Here is a 21912-nt window from a genome sequence, read left to right on the forward strand (position 1 = left end):
AAGGGCAAAGTGAGAAAAATACCAAGAATGTAACATACAATATACAAGTTCTTCAAATTTAGCAATTGCATTATTAGTCTGTTGATGGATGGTGATCATGATTATTTCATGTACTTTGGATTAAGTACCATCTCTGATTGGCTTAAAAGCTTTATACAAGGAATCACTACAATTCTTCAAACCTTAAGGATAAGTAAATTAAAAGCCTTGTATTTAAATAGTATACTTCATTCCCTTAGAAAATCCTAAAGCATTTCACAGCCAATTTTTTTAAGACATGCTCACTGCTTTGTCAGCTACAATGGCAAACAATCTGTGCACAGCAAGATTTTAATTTGCTTACACTATGCTAATGATTTATTTAGTTCAACTGCTTGGAAAATCATCTTGGTTATTCAGGCTGTGTGATTCCAAACAAGCATAACCCTCCTCTCTCTTATTTAGAAAAACTGAAGATTTTTATTCAATGATGGATATAGTTGACTTGAAATTCTCACTATCTCACTAAAAGATAAAGAATAAAAATTCTCACTTCACCAAAAGGAGTGTAGAACTGCACAACATTGATCTGCTTGTCTTGACCAGCTGACAATTGGGAACCAGCAACAGCCAATACACTCCCACAGTAGTTCCATTGAATGCCAACAACATTTATACCAGTATCAATCAGGACAGGATCTATCATGAAAAATATGAGAAAACTGCATTATTTACTCCAGATGTGGGATGGAGTTTCCACTTTGAGCATGTGTTCATGTGTTGGTTAAGTTATGTTTCAAGTTTCTACTGAGGTATAGCATAATCACAAATTTAAAATCTTCCACAACACAGTACAATAAGGCAGTGTAATTCAACATATATTTCCTTTGTACAAAAAAATTCAATCACATGTTTAAGAAACCTTTATTAAGATAACTTGAAAATTGATTTATCACAAAAAAAATCTGGATTTTAACTACCCCTCCAGTGGATTTGAAGGCATAAAATCCAGTGGGCAGCACGACCCTGCTCCCTCTGCAATATATATATGTGCTGGGAGAGTCATTGGGCAACTCTCCCTCTGTTGGGCAATTAAAGTCCTTAAGTGGGCACTGAGTGATTACTTAAGGGCCTCATTCCACCACTGCAGGTAAAACCCCAACAGATTTAACTGTGTGGGCTGGAGATGGACAAAGAGGAGGGGATAGATCAATGGGAGGTTTTTAGGAGAGGATGGCACCTGTACAAGAGGGAGGGGTCACAACTAAGTTGGAAGGGCACAAATATCCTGGCTGGGAGCTTTGCTAGTGCAGTTCGGGGGGGTTTAAACTAGTATGGCAGGGGGGTGGGGATCAAACTATTAGGTCTATAAGTGTGGAGGCTGGGGACGAGCTTGGGGCTGGTACAAGGCTGGCAAAGAAGAAGAGCACTCTGGGGGAGGACGACCTCACTGAGCCTGGAGGTCTGGAGTGCTTATACTTCAATGCAAGGAGCGTAGCAGGTAAGACAGACGAACTTGGGGCCTTAATGCGCACGAGGAACTTGGATGTGGTTGCGGTGACAGAGACTTGGTTGAAAGAGGGACAGGACTGGCAGCTGAATATTCCAGGGTACAAGTGTTTTAGGCGAGACAGAGGAGGGGCCAAAAGAGGTGGGGGAGTAGCGGTATTAGTTGGAGAGCATATCACAGCGGTGCAGAGGGAGGACAATTCAGAGGGGTCGTGTAACGAGTCACTCTGGGTGGAGCTTAGAAACAGGAAAGGCGCAGTCACTATGTTGGGGGTGTACTACAGGCCCCCCAACAGCCCAAGGGAAGTGGAAGAATGGATATGTCAGGAGATACTGGATAGGTGCAGGAAAAATAGGGTTGTTGTAGTGGGAGACTTCAATTTCCCTGGTATAGACTGGAAATCGCTGAGGGCAGGGACTCTGGATGGGGAGGAATTTGTAACATGTGTACAGGAGGGTTCGTTGGAACAATATGTAGACAGCCCGACTAGAGAGGGGGCTATACTGGACCTGGTACTGGGGAATGAGCCCGGTCAGGTCTTCAAAGTTTTGGTAGGGGAACATGTGGCAAATAGTGACCACAATTCTGTTAGCTTTAGGATAGTGATGGAAAAGGATGAGTGGTGTCCCAAGGGTAAGGTGTTGGATTGGGGGAAGGCTAACTTTATTGGGATCAGGCAGAAATTGGCAGCTCTTGATTGGGAGAGGCTGTTTGAGGGTAAATCCACATCTGGTATGTGGCAGTCTTTTAAGGAACGGTTGTTAGGGCTACAGGACAAGCATGTGCCTGTAAAAAAGAAGAATAGGAAGGGTAGGATTAGAGAACCGTGGATAACCAGGGAAATTGAGGGACTGGTCAAAAAAAAAGAGAGGTTAGGTCCAAGCAGCTAAAAACGGAGGGAGCTCTGGAGGAGTACAAAGAAAGTAGGAAAGTACTCAAACGGGGAATTAGAAGAGCAAAAAGGGGTCACGAAATGTTCTTGGCAGACAGGATTAAGGAGAATCCCAAGGCATTTTATTCATACGTTAGGAACAAAAGGGTTGTTAGGGAAAATATCGGACCTCTCAGGGACAAAAGTGGGGACTTATGCTTGGAGCCCAAAGAAGTAGGGGAGATCCTAAATGAATATTGAAAAATAGGATCCTAAATGAATGGGCGGCACGGTAGCACAGTGGTTAGCACTGCTGCTTCACAGCTCCAGGGTCCCGGGTTCGATTCCCGGCTCGGGTCACTGTCTGTGTGGAGTTTGCACATTCTCCTCGTGTCTGCGTGGGTTTCCTCCGGGTGCTCCGGTTTCCTCCCACAGTCCAAAGATGTGCGGGTTAGGTTGATTGGCCAGGTTAAAAAAATTGCCCCTTAGAGTCCTGGGATGCGTAGGTTAGAGGGATTAGCGGGTAAAATATGTGGGGGTAGGGCCTGGGTGGGATTGTGGTCGGTGCAGACTCGATGGGCCGAATGGCCTCCTTCTGCACTGTAGGGTTTCTATGATTCTATGATTTCTATGAATACTTTGCGTCGGTATTCACAAAGGAGAGGGATGTGTTGACTGGGAGTGTCTCTGAGGGGAGTGTTGAACCGTTGGAGAAAATCTCCATTACAAAGGAGGAAGTGATAGGTTTGTTAGAGAATGTAAAGACTGACAAATCCCCAGGGCCTGATGGAATCTATCCAAGGCTGATCAGGGAGACGAGAGGTGAAATCGTTGGGCCTCTGACGCAAATCTTTGTCTCGTCACTGGACACAGGTGAGGTCCCAGAGGATTGGAGGATAGCCAATGTGGTCCCGTTATTTAAGAAGGGTAGGAAGGATAACCCGGGTAATTATAGGCCGGTGAGCTTGACGTCCGTGGTGGGGAAGTTGTTGGAGAAGATTCTTAGAGATAGGATGTATGCGCATTTAGAAAGGAATAAACTCATTAACGATAGTCAGCATGGTTTTGTGAGAGGGAGGTCATGCCTCACTAACCTGGTGGTGTTTTTTGAAGAAGTGACCAAAATGGTTGACGAAGGAAGGGCCGTGGATGTTGTCTATATGGACTTTAGTAAAGCTTTTGACAAAGTCCCTCATGGTAGGCTAGTGAAAAAGGTTGGATCTCATGGGATAAAGGGGGAGGTGGCTAGATGGGTGGAGAACTGGCTTGGTCATAGAAGACAGAGGGTGGTAGTGGAAGGGTCTTTTTCCGGCTGGAGGCCTGTGACTAGTGGTGTACCGCAGGGCTCTGTATTGGGACCTCTGCTGTTTGTGATTTATATAAATGATCTGGAAGAAGGAGTAACTGGAGTGATCAGTAAGTTTGCGGACGACACAAAACTGGCAGGACTTGCAGATAGTGAGGAACATTGTCAGAGGCTACAGAAGGATATAGATAGGCTGGAAATTTGGGCAAGGAAATGGCAGATGGAGTTCAATCCTGATAAATGCGAAGTGATGCATTTTGGTGGGAATAATGTAGGGAGGAGCTACACGATAAATGGAAGAACCATAAAGGGTGTAGAGACGCAGAGGGACCTGGGTGTGCAAGTCCACAGATCTTTGAAGGTGACGTCACAGGTGGAGAAGGTGGTGAAGAAGGCATATGGCATGCTTGCCTTTATAGGACGGGGCATAGAGTATAAAAGTTGGGGTCTGATGTTGCAGATGTATAGAACGTTGGTTCGGCCGCATTTGGAATACTGCGTCCAGTTCTGGTCGCCACACTACCAGAAGGACGTGGAGGCTTTGGAGAGAGTACAGAGGAGGTTTACCAGGATGTTGCCTGGTATGGAGGGGCTTGGTTATGAGGAGAGATTGGGGAAACTGGGGTTGTTCTCCTTGGAAAGACGGAGGATGAGGGGAGACTTAATAGAGGTGTATAAAATTATGAAAGGCATAGATAGGGTGAACGGTGGGAAGCTTTTCCCCGGGTCGGTGGTGACGTTCACGAGGGGTCATAGGTTCAAGGTGAAGGGGGGGAGGTTTCACACAGATATCAGAAGGACATATTTTACACAGAGGGTCGTGGGGGCCTGGAATGTGTTGCCGGGCAAGGTGGTGGAGGCGGACACACTGGGAACGTTTAAGACTTATCTAGACAGCTATATGAACGGAGTGGGAATGGAGGGATACAAAAGAGTGGTCTAGTTTGGACCAGGGAGCGGCGTGGGCTAATTGTTCTTTGTTTTTCGTTTCAAGGCTTCATTCTATGATCATCTTGCTGGTGCCAGTACAGAGCGAGACTGCGGATAGTTGGGAACCTGTCTCGGGGGCAGGGAATTCAGATGGTGTTTGTGGAAGTCGAAATGAATAGGGTTGGGAAGCATTTTCCGATCAGGGCCAGTGTGACTCCTGGACTCGTTTCGATCGCCTCAGGGGGTCGGAGAGGAATTTCCCAGATTTTTTTCCCCATATTGGCCCTGGGGTTTTCACTCTGGGTTTTCGCCTCTCCCTGGAGATCACATGGTCTGGAATGGGGGGGTGGGGGTGAGTTAATAGGTTGTGATGAAAAAAGCATCGTAGCTGTGAGGGACAGCTCGGTGGATAGGATATTAGTATGTAGATAGGCTGGAAAATTGGGTGGGGATCCTGGATTCAGGATTCAATCCTGGACCGGGGAGCGGCGCGGGCTTGGAGGGCCGAAGGGCCTGTTCCTGTGCTGTATTGTTCTTTGTTCTTTGTTGATAGCTCCTTTATGGGACCCCTGGACCCATAAGAGACACTCGCTGCAAACCTCCCCCATCTTGCCTGGTAATGAACTCACAACTGGCTCTGGGATTGGATATAGTCTCAGCAGCGAATACCACTCCTGGTAGCGCAGATGGAACCAGAAGACTGCCAGCCATCTAAGTGGCTGGCAGCTCTCAGAGGCTGGACTTCATCACCAGACAAGGGTGGAAATCTGCTTCACCGTTAAAATGACTATGGGGCAGTGGCAGGGACCATAACAGCTGTAAAATTGAGCCCCAAACAATTTAATTTAAAAAATGTCTAGTCTATCATCCACGAACAACCTGATTTTAAATCATTAAAAAATAAATGCCTTGAAAAAACTACATTGTAACATTTACTAGTTCCATTGGGACACAGTAGTCAGTTCCTTAGGAAATTAACTATTGTTAGAAGTGTAAAAAAGCTTCTAATATATACCTGTGAACCTGAAAAAGCAATCTGAATAAGCTTCCTGAAATGGATGGGAACTAGCCCATTTGAAAATGGTTGACCCAGCACAGTCCTACTTATAATCAACTGGAGGCTCATGCCAAAATTCGGAGATGTCTCAAAACAGGCTGACATAGTCATGTTCACAGAATCAAAACTACAGATAATGTTCCAGACCACCAACACCATCCCTGGGTACATCCTGTCTCTCAGACGGAACAGACTCAGAAGAGGTACAATCAGGAGCAAGCTGCCATGGAAATCCTCAACAATGATTCTGGACCCCATGAAGTCTCAGGGCATCAGGTCAAACATGAGCTGATTACCATGTACTGCCCCCTCATCTGACAAATCAGCACATGGAAGAGAACATCACTTGGAGGAAGCACTGAGGGTGGCAAGGATGCAGAATGTACTCTGGGTGGGGAAATTCAATTTTTATCACCGAGGGTGGCTCGATAGCACCATTACAATGAGCTGGCCGATTCCTAAAGGACATAGCTGCTCGACTGGGTCTGCAACAGATGATGAGGGAACCAACAGATACATCTGTCCATGAGAGTACCAGTAGGAGTGACCACACACAGCCATCAAGAAGACAAATTCCTGCCTTCACACTGAAGATACCCTCCATCATGTTGAAGTGCACTCCCACCAGGGATAGCCTTCAAAAAGAACAACTCAATACTGGGCAACCATGAGGAGCTGTGGGCCTTCAACAGCAGCAGAATTGTATTCAACCACAATCCGTAATCTCATAGTCTGGCATATACCCCACTCTACCATTATCACCAAGCCAGGGGATCAACCCTGGTTCAATGAAAAGTGCAGGAAGGCATGCCAAGAGCAACACCAAACTTATCTAAAAATGAGGCATCAACCTGGTGAAGCTACAACACCTGTTTGGCCAGAATTGTCCCAATTTCCCCCTCCCATTTATTCCCCCCCCTTCCCCCTTTATCCCCCACCACCCCGCCTACCAATGAGCTATTGAAATCTCCGTTCACATTTGTGGGACTGGAATAGTCCAACAGCATGAAGGGCTGGAAAATTCAGGCCATTGTGTGCCAAACAACATAAGCAGCAAGTAATAGCAGCTAAGCAATTCCACAACCAACGGATCAAATCTAAGGCTCTGCAGTCCTGCCACATCCAGCCATGAATGGTGGTGGACAATTAATCCCCTGTCCATTGAATCAAATTTAAAGTTTACCTCTTGTTTATTAATTTGGAGAGGTGCAAGAATTAAAGGGAATGCTTGTCTTGCCTGACCAGCAGAGGTCGCAATCACTTCACAGCTTTTGAAGTATTTTTTAAGTGTAGTCACTATTATAACGTATGAAATAATAGCCAGCTAGCTCCCACAAACAGTAATGTAATAACGACCAGATAATCTGTTTTTGTGGTGTTGATTGAGGGCTAAATATTGACCATGACACTGGGTATAACTTTCTTTTAATCCAAAATAGTGCCATGGGAACTATTACATTCACCTGAGCTTTTTGTGCTCAAGCCCTGCAGTGGATTTGGGAGTGCTGCTAACATTAATATTGGCAATATTCGTAAGTGGTTTGTAATAGATAGCATTCGTTTCAGATAAGGGTGTGCAATGATGAATAAACTAAATGAAAAGAAAATTCCTGAATCTATCCCAAATGTATTCATTGACAATACTCACTCTCATCATGCTCATGACGCATTATTTGACATCGGCCATTGTCTAAGCAAATAGCTAGGCAGGGACAGTCTGGTTCAACATAACCTTCATTTCCCGAATACCAGTGGATACCAACAATGCTGACTGCACCAGTTACGTTAGCAAGACACTGTAGCACCAGCTTCACCTAAAAGGCACAAAGATATACAGAACACATACAAAATTAGATTACAGATAAGCATATGGAAAGGTTTTAATCACAATATCAAACAGTTCTTCAAATCAAAATAAAATACATTTCGTCATTATACTCATTTGTATACTATTGTTTTTCCATGCGGCTCCCAATCAACTAAGTCTGGTTAGATATGGCCCAGGTCTTTTAAGGAGCAGCAATCAGTGTTGGATAGCCACTCTGTTCAAGCTTTTCCCCATCTCAAAACTGCTTCACATTTCTTGCCAGGTCTTCCATGCCCAGTTTAATCCGAAATGCAAAGTGCAGTGTCCCTCTAAGAGCTCCATCACAGTACTGTAGAGTTGAGAAAGAGAGGACATGTCCCTTTTTATGGCACTAGCTACCGTATGGTAAGTTTAATGTACTACATTATGAAGGAAAGTGAATGGATGAAAGAATGCGTGAGTAGATGAGTGGGTAGGTGGATGGGTGAGGTGAGTTGGTAGGGTGAATGGGAAAGATAAGTGGGTAGGGTAGATGAAATGGCAGATAGGTGAGGTGGGTAGGCAGAATAGGTGTGTCGGGTGGGTGAGTGGGGAGTCACATCGTACAGGCAGTCTAATCAGGGGCTAGTCAGGTCAGGTAGAAGGGATACTTGGGTGTAGTCAAGTCTGTTCAGAGGGATAGGAATTAGACTCTGATTTTCCTGTTTAACATTTCCTGGCTGACTATTCAAGTAAACCCCGCAGAACGGTCTGAAGTCACCAAGTCTAACCTACAATCAGAAAGAGTCCCAGGCAGCAGGGGAATTGCAAATCGAAAATTCAAACTTCTCAAGCAATGCCCAAGGAGACCAGCGTATCAGGATTTCTGCAGGCTCCCAGTTCACATGTCGGGTCTTATGTCCAGTCTCTAATGATTCAGAGACCAGTGGATTTAGACCAGTGACTCAGGAGCCGAAGTCAAAGCTAATTTTAAAATTATAATTCTTCCTTAAGTGGTCTTCATAATTGATAATATTCAAAAGTGTATGCCTTCCCCAATACATACAAAAAAGTATTAATCCTACTTAAAACCCTACTAGCTATGCAAATTTGAATAGTCTCAATTCATTGGCACTAGTTAAAATTGCATTCTCTTGTATTCATTCTCGATGAATATGGAAGTAGATCCAGAAGTTCTCTAAAAGAGGCAAGAAAATTCAAACAATCATAAAAAAAACTATAAGCCTACAATAAAATTGCCTTGGCTGTCATATATGTGTATTTCTCCATTAGCCATGCCAAATATAAGAATTTTGCTGTCCGGTGACCATGCAACTTGAGTCAATTGGAGGCCCTTCAGTTCCTTGCCCCAAATACGGTTACCTGACAAAATACAGGAAACATGAGACAATCTTTAAGAAAAGTTAAAAATCAAGAAGCCAGCAGATATTGGCAGTTAGCAACACGTTTTACGGATAGTAGAAAGGCAGCAGTTGAAAAAAGTGTTAACATAATGACGTACATTGAATAAATAAATAACCGCCAATGTTTCTGTTACAATCAGATGAGGAGAGGTGGAATGGCTTCCCTCTTTTCCCCACTCCTTTATTAAATTGCATAATCCATTAAAAAAGTTCAACATTTCTGAATGTCAGAATCTAATTCATTTTATAGTTTTTCAGTCTAAAATACGTTACCGTCCACCGAGCCCACAATGACAGCACCATCTTCATACACAATGCAGATTTTCTGTCCATCAGCATTCCAGCTCATGCTGCGAACCACAGATTTGTTTCTATTGTTGATCATTTCTTCATACCAAGAACCTATAATCAATTCGCAAGCTTTGAGTGTAATAAAGAACAGTTAACTAATTCAATTTGGTTCAAAGAAGAAATGGAAAACTGCTGCAGTGAACACCCTTCAATTATAGTGCATAAGAACTTTGCTTTTTCCATTTTTCCTAAATAAATGCATTGATATATTTAACTCAGCCAAAGTAAAGTAAAAAGTAAAGTTTATTAGTTTATTTATTTAGTGACTTATTTATTAGTCACAAGTAAGGCTTAACACTGCAATGAAGTTACTGTGAAATTCCCCTAGTCGCCACAGTCCAGCACCTGTTCGGGTCAATGCACCTAACCAGCACATCTTTCAGTATGTGGGATGAAACCGGAGCACCCGGAGGAAACCCCCGCAGTGGGGGAGAACATGCAAACTCCACACAGTGACCCAAGCCGGGAATCGAACCCAGGTCCCTGATGCCGTGAAACAGCAGTGCTAACCACTGTGCTACCATGCCACCCCAGAGTTCAGAGTTATAACGTCTTAATTAAATCTTTTCTCATTTATCACCTTTTATCTTAAATTTGTGTTTCTGATACACAAACACAAGATAAAAGTAGGTTACTAATTTATAATTCACCATTTACTCTATTTTGCTCCCCTCATGTTTTTTTTCCTCCTTATTTTCACCTTGTAGTTTTGGTACTTTTTAAATGTTTCTTTCTGTTATAACTACAATAAGACTGTGCCTCAAACTACCTCCATCTGATTGTTCCTCTCTCATCCACCACAAAGCCCTATTCCTTTGGAATGAAAATGAAAGATGAGATATATTAATCATCTCTGTTCAAACTACATAGCCTCACTTGCAATTTAAAAATCCTCTATTTTTAAACATTGTTACTCAGAATAAGGGAGGATATTAGGTGTGGGTGGCTGGTCAACTCTTGACTCCAAATTTCAAACTAACACTGCTTTCACATGCGAGGTAGAGATTAGAGTGAAATTAATCCAAGGAGTAAGTTTAAATGATTCCTGCCCTACAGTCAGTAGGTAAATAAAGGGGAAAATTACTAGGTCCTTGGTGTCTAGATCCAAGGCACAATAAGAGTGTTGTTTCATTGAACACTAGATATTTCCTTGATCAGGCAATCCCCAGAAATCCCTCCTTTCCTTTGCGGTGAAAATTAAACTTTCTAATGGAAACTGGATAGCTCCTTGAAGGAAATAAACTTGCAGGGCGAGAGAGAAGAGTGGAGAAATGAGAGTGACTGAATTATTCTGAGAACTAGCAAGTATTTGATGGACTGAATGACTTTCTTCTGTTCTGCTTATGACTCAACGATCAACTGTTATCAAAAGGGGAGGAAAATATGCTCCTAGGATTTGAGTTGACTACAAGGATATCTGCAAGATCTGTCTGCGAACATCTTCCCATTACCTTTGGAGAAATATCTTGTGTAACCCAGTGACTCCACACAGATCTACAGCTTAAGTTAGCAACTCAACAATTCTTAGTTTGAGCCTGTCAAGTTATACAAGTAGTAAAAAGTAGAGAACTTTGCTAAACATGTATCAAACGTGTGGATCTACATATCAAGAAAAGATTGGTAGGCTAGGTCTTTTGAGTGGTGACCTGATAGCGATCTTTAAAATTATGAAAGGTAATGATACAATCAGTAGTGAGCAAATGTTTTCTCTCGAGGGGAGTGCATAAGTAGAGGCCATCAACATAAGATACTCACCAAGAAATCCAGGAATCACAAGAAATTTCTTTACCCAAAAGAGTAGTAAGAATGTGGAACTCGCTACCACAAGGAGTGGTTGAAATTAATGAGTTTAAAGCGAAGAATTTAAGGGAAGATAGAAAAGCATTTGAAGGAGAAAGATATAGATTTAGATAAGGGAAAATAGAAGGTTGTTTGATTGGAGTATAAACACCAGCAAGGACTGGTCCTATGTAATGCAATTTATAAGTCAATTCACTTTTAATTAATAAATGCTATATCGTGTTATTTATATCTGACACCAACTGATCACCATCTATGAAAATTAGTTTTACAAATTGTAATGCTGCCCAATAAGCATTCTGTTCATTTCAAAATCAATTTTACTGCTTACCGCAAGAAGAATTAACTGACCTTTATACAACATCCACACAATAATGAGACCATTCTGGTCACTAGTTGTCAACTTCTGGTACTGCTCATTCCAAGTCACCACCTGTACAGCACCTGTTCAAACATAGTTTAATGAAGATAACTGTCCAACAGAAGATAATTTTCAATCTAGTTCCTTTATTACTCATGTCAAAAGTAATTTATAATTTGTGTCAAATTAAACTTTTCCAAAAACTGATCTATTTAGTAATTAGACATGACTCATAGAAATGAAAGCGAAATATGGACAAAAGGAGAGTGAATACTTTCATTTTGAAAAAATTGCAATGCACGAAACAGTTAGGAAATATTGGCACAAATGAACAAGAATAAATGGGGAGAAAAAGTGTTTATAAACAAATATTCCTCTAAAGAAACCAATTCCAAATTTCTGCATATGTATCATGAAGAGGTTATGAAACACCAATAGGCATATCTAATAACCCAATTGCAAGTAAATGAAGAGCAACACCTTGTGTAGTTTACAGGATGTTGCCCACAACTTTCATCAGATAATTAATTAACATCAAGCATTTGGTGGTAAGTAATTGATGTGATAGGTTAGGTAGAAATTTTATTTTTAAGCAACTAAATTATGCATTGCAGAATGACTCAAAGGATTAAATTTATTTTCCCCACACTCGCCCAGTCACCACCACATGTTTCATCATCACACAGCTATAATGTCCATCAGTGCAATGGTGTTAAGTCTATTCTGCAACAAAAAACTGATTAAAATTTGCTTCAGTATAGGCAGACCAATAAACTCTGGTTATATATTCTAACTGCTATATAAACAGTTTTGTAACCATAGCAGCAGCAGCTGATTCAATTAATTAGTGGCCAACAGCTAAAAACTGAAGTAGCACAGAGCATTCCTAATCAAATAGATATGCAAAATAAAACTTACCACTGTGCCCTTCCAGTGTTTGATTCATGGAAAGGTTACTGGGTGCAGCCAATCCCTTTAATCTTGTATCATCTACAGAAATCCACAATGTCTGATTAGAACTTAAACTTAAATGCCATTTCACAATAGTGCTTATTGTTGTTCTAAATACAAATCAGGAATGCTTACAAAAAAACTTAGCAGGGATCAAAAAGATCAAAAGTGCCAGAATGGCATAGTTCCCTAAACCAATTTTCTCTTCCCTCTCTTCTAAAAGCAATGATCTGTAGTTAATTCCCTCTGTGGGTGCAGGCCAGATGTTCAGCTCGAAAATGCACCTATTCTAGAGTCCATGTTGCTAACATCATCAAGTTAAGCTCTATGGGGGATATCATTTGAACATACCCAAAATTAAATGATGGAAATAATCAAGACTGAAGGAAAGCACCAAAATTACACCATGGCTGGGATTTTCCTGCCCTGCTATGCTGGTCAAGTAACATAGTGGTGTGGGAAATACAAGCGGGAGGCCAATAACGGGAGGCCACTTTTATTGTCGGGATCAGCCTCACACTATTCCATGGCACAAGGCTGATTTTAATACTCATTTGTTAATTTAAATCCTTTTGGTGAGCCTGGGATGCAATTGTCCGGGCTCACTTAGGTTTCCAACTTCACTGGTGGAAATCCACACCAATGGGGATCACAGCTGATCCTCAGCAATGAGGATTTGACCTGATGGTCTCTCTGGCGGGACCAGGGTCATTGAGGCCCCCGGGAAGTCGACAGCGGGGATGGGGCAGTGTGCCTTGTTTGTGCCAGTCTGGCACAGGAGGGGGGGGGGGGGTGGTGGTGGTGGGGCCAGCCATCAGGAGGATGGCTCCCTCAGCACTCTGCTGTGGGCCTCTCCAGCAGGTTTAGGACCTCCCGTTTTCCCACCCATTGGACACTTTCCTTTTTTGGGGGAAAATCAGCCACAATATATTTTATCTAAATAGAAGAAGATTAATTGTTCAACTCATTTAACTATCATTAATGCATATTAGGCATAGCATGTTTAAAATTCTGCCCCACTAATCCCCTAATCTACACATCTTTGAACACTAAGAGATAATTTAGCATGGCCAATCCACTAACCTGCACAGCTGTGGACTGTGGGAGGAAACCAGAGCACCCGGAGGAAACCCATGCAGACACGGGGAGAACGTTCAAACTCCACACAGACAGTCACTCAAGGCTGGACCCAGGTTCCTGGCGCTGTGAGGCAGCTAAACACTGTGCCACTATGGCAGTCCTATGGTTCACTTATGAAACCTATGGAATGCTTCAGTTTGGTCACTATTGTCAATTTAGACCTTTCTTTAAAAATCATGAGATCATTTTAACATCCCCCACCTTAGTAAAATAAACATTTATTTGTGTTGTTCTTAGCTCCGAATCAGAAGGTTGTGGATTCAAGTAGCACATCAGAGACTTGATCATGTAATCTAGTTAATACTTCAGTGCAGTACTGAGGCAGTGGTGCTGTTTTTTGGATGAGATGTTAAAACAAGATATCATCTAGCAGTACGAAAGGCCTTCAAATGTGCCAGGACTGAAAAAAAGTACCATGAAAACAGATTGGGCTGTTCTTTGCAGTCAGTAGCAAAACAACCTGCTAGTAGCTGACATCAAAGAAATGGTCAAGAGCTTCAAATTTCTAGGTGTCCAGATCACCAATAACCTGTCCTGGTCCCTCCACGCCGACGCTACAGTTAAGAAAGCCCACCAGCATCTCTACTTTCTCAGGAGGCTAAGGAAATTTGGCAGGTTTGCTATGACTCTCACCAATGTTTACTGATGCACCATAAAAAGCATCCTTTCCAGATGTATCACAGCTTGATACGGCTCCCATTCTGACCAAGACCGCAAGAAACTACGAAGGGCTGTGAACGTAGCCCGGTCCGTCACGTAAACCAGCCTTCCATCCACGACTCCGTGTACACTTCCCGTTGCCTCAGAAAAGCAGCCAGCATAATCAAGGATCCCATGCACCCGGGACATACTCTCTTCCACCTTCTTCCGTCAGGAAAAAGATATAAAAGTCTGAGATCGCACACCAACCGACTCAAGAACATCATCTTCCCTGCTGTTATCAGATTTTTAAATGGACCTACCTTAAATTAAGTTAATCTTTCTCTACACCCTAGCGATGACTGTGACACTATATTTTGCACCCTCTCCTTTCCTTCTCCCCTGTGTACACTATGAACAGTATGCTTTGCCTGTATAGTGTAAGAAACGATCCTTTTCACTGTATACCATACATGTGACAATAATAAATCAAATCAAAGATAGCTGCACATAAGGATCTAGTGATCTCTGTAGCACAAACTTCCCCTTTCCTGGTGCCAAGTCAAGGTGCATCTCGAGGTGTCCATAAAGAAAGGTAAGCAGCCAATCACACTGATGTATTCTCACATAAAGCAAACCAGTAAGTTAACAAAAAATACTGAATTAATTTGCTTTTAAAATTGTACATGTAGTAAAATAAATGATTGGGACATATGCATCCATTAAAATAAAAAAGAAACCATCATAAATAAACTTAAAAACACTGAATTTCTTATCATTGATATACTTGACATTCAAAAAATATAAAATTACCTCTTTCAGCACCAGTGAGGCTGTTTAATAGTAATTTATGAACTTAACACCATTTCATCCAATAGGTGTAACTTCTGCAAGAATTTTTAAAGCGGTACTAAAAGCGCAAGAGTGGAAGGTCTTGTTAGTTCAACGATTTCTAGTTGATTGTGTTCTGAAGGGAGCTCAACAGCGCATACTCAAGAGAAGTGCAGAATCACTGATGGCAACTTCCAGATTTCACTATTTATCTGTATTTGACCATTTAACCACACATGTGCAGACTCCAGAATGTGTTGTCAGTTTCAGATGTTTAATGACAATGAATGCTTACAGTTTTGTTGTCACAACTATTATATAATGTGGGCCAAAATCTGGTCATTGTTCTCACTGCTATTTTTTTTTTAAAACTGTGTAAGATTTAATGGTCACATTTATCCAGCTATCAACATTGGCTGCACTTCAAAAATAATTGATTGGCAATGTTTCCTTTTGAAAGCATGAAGCTCAGAATTTGAATGCAAGCTTTTTCTTTTAAAATAATCAGATTTAGAAAGCAATCATTATCTAATCTATTTTAAAGATGGACCTACAACACGTAAAGTCACAAGACTTTAAAGCGAAGATCCAACTCTACCCACTACTCAGTACAACATCTCAATGCTTCTTAAATCAATTAACTCTGGCCCAAGCATTCCCTTCACAATCTTTTTATTGTGCACCCTGTCCTACTCCCTTGATCTATATATTCCAGATTGATTTCTCCTCACCCATTAAATATCTCAAATGTTTCTATAACATTTGGCATGTCATTGTATAAATCCAAATTTTCTTTCTTTTCTAGGCTGAATCAAGTCATTCTTCATAGCTGATGACTCTATATCAATGTAATAATCTGATTGCTCTTTTCCTCCTCCATATCATGGAAAACAGAGCAGTACACAGTTCTTCAAGTACATCCAGACTAATGCATTGAATAACTTTAGCATGCATTTTGGAAATATATCATAAAATTTATGCAACAATTCTTCAAAGTTTTATTACATATATTGTGGCTTTCTAAGTTTTTGTTACCTGTCTGTGTTTCAAGTTTCAGGACCTTTAAAAGACCATCTTCCCCACCACAAGCAATAAATCCTTGGTCTTTATTCCATGAAACACATCTCAACTGATTGTTATTAGGAATGGCAATCTGAAACAAAATAAAACACTGTAATAAATAAGAAATTTTTAAATACACAAGGAACAAACACATTCTTTAAAGAGGAAATTGCAACTTCAAATAAAAGAAACCTCCCCAACCATTAACAGTGCAAAATACAAATTTATTGAAGGCTGTTCAGCCCATTCCTGAAAAGAATGCAGTCACCCATGGTTTCCTAGTAACAGCTGACACATACAAACTCCATCTTATTTCAGATTTTGATTTCCTATTGCTAACTGGGTCAGTCTCAACCTCAACTTATTTCTTCATCCATTTCTTCCTCGTGCTCAGAGGATAGATAAACATAGAAAACATGTCATACCAGGGAACAAGTGCAGCAGAAAATGCCTCCCAATCCTCACATGCAGCAACACCAGTGAGTCATCTAAACTGTCACTACGGTTTATACAGAAAACTAGAGAAAAGATTCACGAGAATGGTTCCAGGGATGAGGAACTTCAGTTATGGATATAAATTAGAAGAATTAGGACTTTTCTTGGAGAAGATTGAAAGGAGATTTGATAGAAGTATTCAAAATCAAGCACAATCTGGACAGAGTAGATAGGGAGAAACTGTTTCCACTTTTGAAAGGATTGTGAACAAGAGGGTACAGGTTTAAAGTAACTGGCAAAAGAAGCAAAAAAGTGATATGCGAAAAAGAACTTTGTAACGCAACAAGTGGCTCAGGTCTAAAATGCACTGCCTAAGAGTGTGGTGGAGGCAGATTCAATTATAGCATTTAAAAGGGAATTATGCTGTTATCTGAAAAGTAAGAATGTGCAGGGTTACAGGGAAAAGGCAGGAGAATGGCACAAATAGAAGTGCTCATTTGGACAACATTGCACACATTATGGGCCAAATGGCCTCCTTCTGCACTGTAACAATTATGTGATTCTGTGTACCATAACACTGTCTGGGAATTTGACATGTAACTAGTTTTCAACAATTTTTCTCATGTATCCCAATGACCAATCTAACGACTAATCTGGTACCAAGATCAACTCATTATTTGCAAAAGCAGGAACTTCCCACAAATGTTATTCCTGTTGACAAATGATATCCCACCATACCCTAAAAACACGCATAATTGTTTGATACAATGAGTTTGATTTTTTCCCTCATTAGAGTACAAATCTATCTTTTCTAAGCTTTTATAAATATTTTCTCTGAACTTGCATTTAATCTCAATTTTATTTTTAGTGAAGAGCTTCCAAACTTCTATTAATGCCATCACTAAGATCACCTATTTTCACCTCTGTAACAACACACAATTTCTCCCTTGTTGCAACTCTGCATTACTTTTGAAAATCTGTTCATGCCTTTGTTACCTTTCGTCCTGATTATTCCAATACTGGCCTGCCACATTTTATGCGCTGTAAACTTGAGGTCATCCAAAACTTTGTTGTTGTGTCTTAATAGGTCCCATTCCCCTTGCACTGAGCTCATTGACATTACATTGGCCTTGGTCAAGCAATGTCTTGATTGCAAAATTCTTCATCTTAGTTTTTAAATCCCTCCATGGCCTCACCCCTCCCTATCTCTGTAATCACCTCCAGCCCCACAAGTCTCCAAGATATCTGCACCTCTCTAACTCTGAACTCTTGAGCAGCCCTTCTTTTAATCACACCACTATTGGTAACTGTGCCTTCAGTTACCATGGCCCAAAGCTCTGGAATACCACTCAACTCCTCCTTACACCACCCTGCTTCTCTATCTCATTTTCGTCCTTGAAGAATCACCTCAGAACCTCTTGAAAAAGCTTTTGGGCACCTGAATTAGTATCTCCTTTTATGGCTCAGTGTCAAATCTTGTTCTCTAATGCTCCTTTGAGGTGCCTTTTGACATTTCATTAATTTAAAGGTCCAGACTTGCAGTCTTTAGTACTCCAATTCCATCTCATAATCATCAGTGGTGTCTTCAGATACCTCAGCGTCTTGAACTCTAAAGTTCATCATTCCTACTTTCTCTCTGCACCTTTAAAAATCTTCTTAAACCTTGCATGTAAATTTCCAGTTACCTCTTTTAAGTCTACCAACTAGCTAAACATCAGTTTCCTTTGTTTTTCCGAGATACAGAATATAAACATAAACTATTTCTAACTGATATTGGCAAGTGGCAGATCATACGCAAAGTAGGAATTCTTGAAAACAGTCTTGGAATTTATTAGTTGCAAGGTTCTGATTAAACATTCCTTAACAAAAATAAATTAGAGTAGAGAAGATTAACTTAAAAGATCCGATAAGAACCAAAACTGCCATCACCCACAGATCCACAAATGTATCTAGTTATTTACAAATCTGCACAGCTTCTCTTCTGGACTTAGTTCTGACAGTTCCTTTGGTTGGCCAGGTAGTTATATTAAAGCAAAATATCAAATACCGGTCATGCATCTTCAAACTTTGGGGAGGGAGGAAAAAAGATTCTTCCAAGTTGAAGGGATGGACTCCATAAACTGTTTTAATGGTGATTTTGAGAGTTATGTGCAAAAGGGGGGGGGGAAGGACATGGGGAACGGATTTGGAGGAGTGGAAAAACAAATGTCATTAAAATCATAAACATTGCAAACAGAAGCTGCTTGATAAATTGGGTAACTAAAACAAAAATGTTTTGCCTAAACAATCCCTTCCTGAAGCTCTGCAACGGCAGAGACAGAGGGCACTGCGCGTGCGCCCCACTCCCCAGGCTGCTGTTGCTCGAGCACGGGCCGTTGTTGTTTAAACCTCGCTGAGCTCCTGCGGCCTAGCCTGGAACAACCATCAGCCGCCTCACCTTCTTACTCAAATAGATAAACATGGTTCAAACGGGTCACGGAGCAGGCGGCTCGCTTATCGGCGCTTCCTTTCCCACCGCTCAATGGCTCCCCGCTCAGCTAATCTGCCTCCGTTGCTGGAGGCGACCAAAGCCGCGTCGCTTGGTAACCGCGGCCAGCCAATCAGCTGCGTGCTGTTGTCCAGCCAATCCCGAATGAGGTTGAAGGAACCTTCAGCCAATGGGCGGCCGGCAGCGTTGGCATTGCAATGGCTCCTGGGATTTCACCCAGTGGTTCCAGCACAGAACCTGGCTGCACATTGCACCAGCCTGGCCCTGGTGATGGAGAGGCTTGTAGACGTAGCAGCCCAGTCCATCAGGCAAACCAGCCTCCCATCCGCTGACTCGGTCTACACTTCCCGCTGCCTCAGAAAAACAGCCAGCATAATCAAGGACCTCACACATTCTTCCGTCGGGGAAAAATATACTAAAGAAAAGTCTGAGAACATGTACCAACTGACTCAAGAATAGTTTCTTCCCTGCGGCCATCAGACTTTTGATTGGACCTACCATATATTAAGTTCATTGTGGAGTTTGCACATTCTCCCCGTGTCTGCGTGGGTTTCCTCCCACAGTCCAAAGATGTGCGGGTTAGGTTGATTGGCCATGCTAAATTGCCTCTTAGTATCCTGGGATGTATAGGTTAGAGGGATCAGCGGGATAAATGTGTGGGGTTGTGGGGATAGGGCCTGGGGTGGGATTGTTGTCGGTGCAGACTTGATGGGTCAAATGGCCTCCTTCTGCATTGTAGGGTTTCTATGAAGTTGATCTTTCTCTATACCCTAGCGATGACTAGTACGATATTCTACACTCTCCTTCTCCCCCAGTATATTTTGTCTATATAGCATACAAAAAACAATACTTTTCACTGTATCCCAATACATATGATAATAATAAATTAAACATGAGCAATTCCATGAGACTTGATGGGCCCAATGGCCTCATCTGCAGTGTAGGGATTCTATGACTCTATGAATGCTGCCCTTGCCCCTGGTAGGACCACCCATGGGAGCAAGGTCACAAGGGAGGTGGCAGACAAAATGTGGTCCCCAAAACCCTCGGGAAGGAAGACTGTGTTTCACCAGCTGCCATGGTGGAAGAAGTGCAAGTGAGAAGGTGGTGACCTGTCATGGTGATCTGGCATATCATGGAGATAAAGTCAGTGCAGCACAGAAGGAGAACATTCAGCCCATGTCTATGCTGGCTCCCTGTAGAGCAATCAATCAGATTATTTCTCTGGCTCTATCTCTGTAGCCTCCTAAGTGTATTTCCTTCAAGTGTACATCCAATTTTCTTTTGAAGTCATTCATCGTTTCCATTTGCACCACTCTCGTAGGCAACAAGATCATTATTACTCACTATGTAAAAAAGATCTTCCCCACGTATTTCTTATCCAAAACCTTAAATCTTTGTTCCCCCAGTTCTTGCAGCAACAGTTAATGGGAACAGCTTCTCTTTGACTGCCATATCTAAACCTGTCAGAATGTTGTACACCTCCATTAATACTCCCTCCAACCCCTGTTCCAAGGAGAACAATCCCAGCCTCTTCAACCTAACCCTGTGGTTAAATTCACTGGAAACATTCTGGTAAATCTCCTCTGCACACTGTCAAGGACCTCCAATCTCCCATCATGTTTGGCAGGATCATTCTCTCCACAGTTTCCTGTCTTTCACAGATTTTTTCATAGCTGCCTGTCAAGCATCCTGCTTGCAAAAACCTGACTGCTTTTCTTGGCATCTATTTGCTGTTCTTAAAAGCACCCCTCTGACCAGGGGACGCAAATTTAAGGTAATGGGCAGAAGATTTACTGGGAAATTGAAGAAAACCTTCTTCACCCAGAGTTTGGTGGGGATTTGGAACTCATTGCCTGAAATGGTGGTAGAGATGGGAACACTCACAACATTTAAGAAGTATTTAGATGAGCACTTGAAACGCCATAGCTTACAAGGCTATGGACCAAGTGCTGCAAAATTGGATTAGAATGGCTGATGCAGACATGAGAGGCTGAAGAGCCTCTTTCTGTGCTGTAAAACGTTACTATTTTCATTCGAAGTGCTGAATCTGGGCACGATTCAGATCCGACTTGGAAATCTGCTTTCAGACGCTCCCATACGCACTTTGCCTGAAAAAAAATCGCGGCTCTGAATTGCGCTGTGGGCGGGGCTTAGTGTGCCTGAAACGATCGGAGCTCTGAACTGCGCATGCGCAGTTAGAAAAAAAATTGAAAATCACGCTCCTGTCACATCGCTCCTGGGCTGGATAATGCCTCCCCTAGCCCCCACAGACATTGCCCCACCCCCACAACATTACAGACCCACCTATCCCTCCACCCTTCGCCACTCAGAACAATCGCGGCCCCCTCCCCCTTTCTCCTCCACCGATCTCAGGCAGAGTGGCAGCGGACCCCCCCTTTCACCCACTGATCTCAGGCAGAGAGATCCACCCTCCACCCTACAGATATCAGGCAGAGTGATCCCCCTCACCCCCACTCCGGACCCTCCCGCACAAGGCCCCTTCTCCTCTGGACTCCGATGGATGTGTGACACCTCCCTCTCTCTCCCATGTCACTAATCATTGAGGCACTCATCAACCACCACACCCCACCTCCCCCCCTCCCCCTCCCCAGCAGCACACCTGCAAGTGCTCACTTGTTTTCCCCTCAATGTTAACAAGTAAACTGCGGAACTTGCTGGAATGCTCGGCCAAACTGCCTGCAGCTGATCTGCCCTAACGAGGGGCAGCTCCATAAAAAACTCAAGAATGGACAGGCAGGCAGTACAGGACAATGTGCGCACGACCAACCCCCGATTTTCTGAGGACGACTTGGGGAGGCTGCTGGATGCAGCAGAGGCAAGGCGGGACACCCTCTTCCTCCCAGGAGGACGCAGACCCAGGGGGGCTGATGGCAATGTGGCCTGGGAGGAAGTCGCCACCTCGGTCAGTGCCAGGGCAGTGGCCCCCCGAACCACGAAGCAGTGCCGGAAAAACTCAATGACTCAACC

General features: G+C 42.6%; 1 protein-coding gene across 2 annotated transcripts in view; it reads right to left on the minus strand.

The window, feature by feature from the left end:
* wdr35 (WD repeat domain 35) overlaps positions 1 to 19003 on the minus strand; it is a 120614-nt gene extending 101611 nt beyond the window's left edge. For both annotated transcript variants that reach the window (XM_078213050.1, XM_078213049.1), the window contains exons 1-8: positions 18871 to 19003; positions 15972 to 16089; positions 12294 to 12365; positions 11366 to 11458; positions 9137 to 9265; positions 8689 to 8822; positions 7302 to 7467; positions 533 to 678 (exon numbers count right to left, since the gene is read on the minus strand). In XM_078213050.1, the coding sequence (XP_078069176.1) occupies positions 533 to 678; positions 7302 to 7467; positions 8689 to 8822; positions 9137 to 9265; positions 11366 to 11458; positions 12294 to 12365; positions 15972 to 16089; positions 18871 to 18894 (882 nt within the window). In that variant the 5' untranslated portion in view covers positions 18895 to 19003. The remainder of the gene's footprint in view (positions 1 to 532; positions 679 to 7301; positions 7468 to 8688; positions 8823 to 9136; positions 9266 to 11365; positions 11459 to 12293; positions 12366 to 15971; positions 16090 to 18870) is intronic.
* Between the last annotated feature and the right edge of the window lie 2909 nt (positions 19004 to 21912).

Source organism: Mustelus asterias, chromosome 5, assembly GCF_964213995.1.
Source record: "Mustelus asterias chromosome 5, sMusAst1.hap1.1, whole genome shotgun sequence".
Classification (NCBI taxonomy): Eukaryota; Metazoa; Chordata; class Chondrichthyes; order Carcharhiniformes; family Triakidae; genus Mustelus; species Mustelus asterias.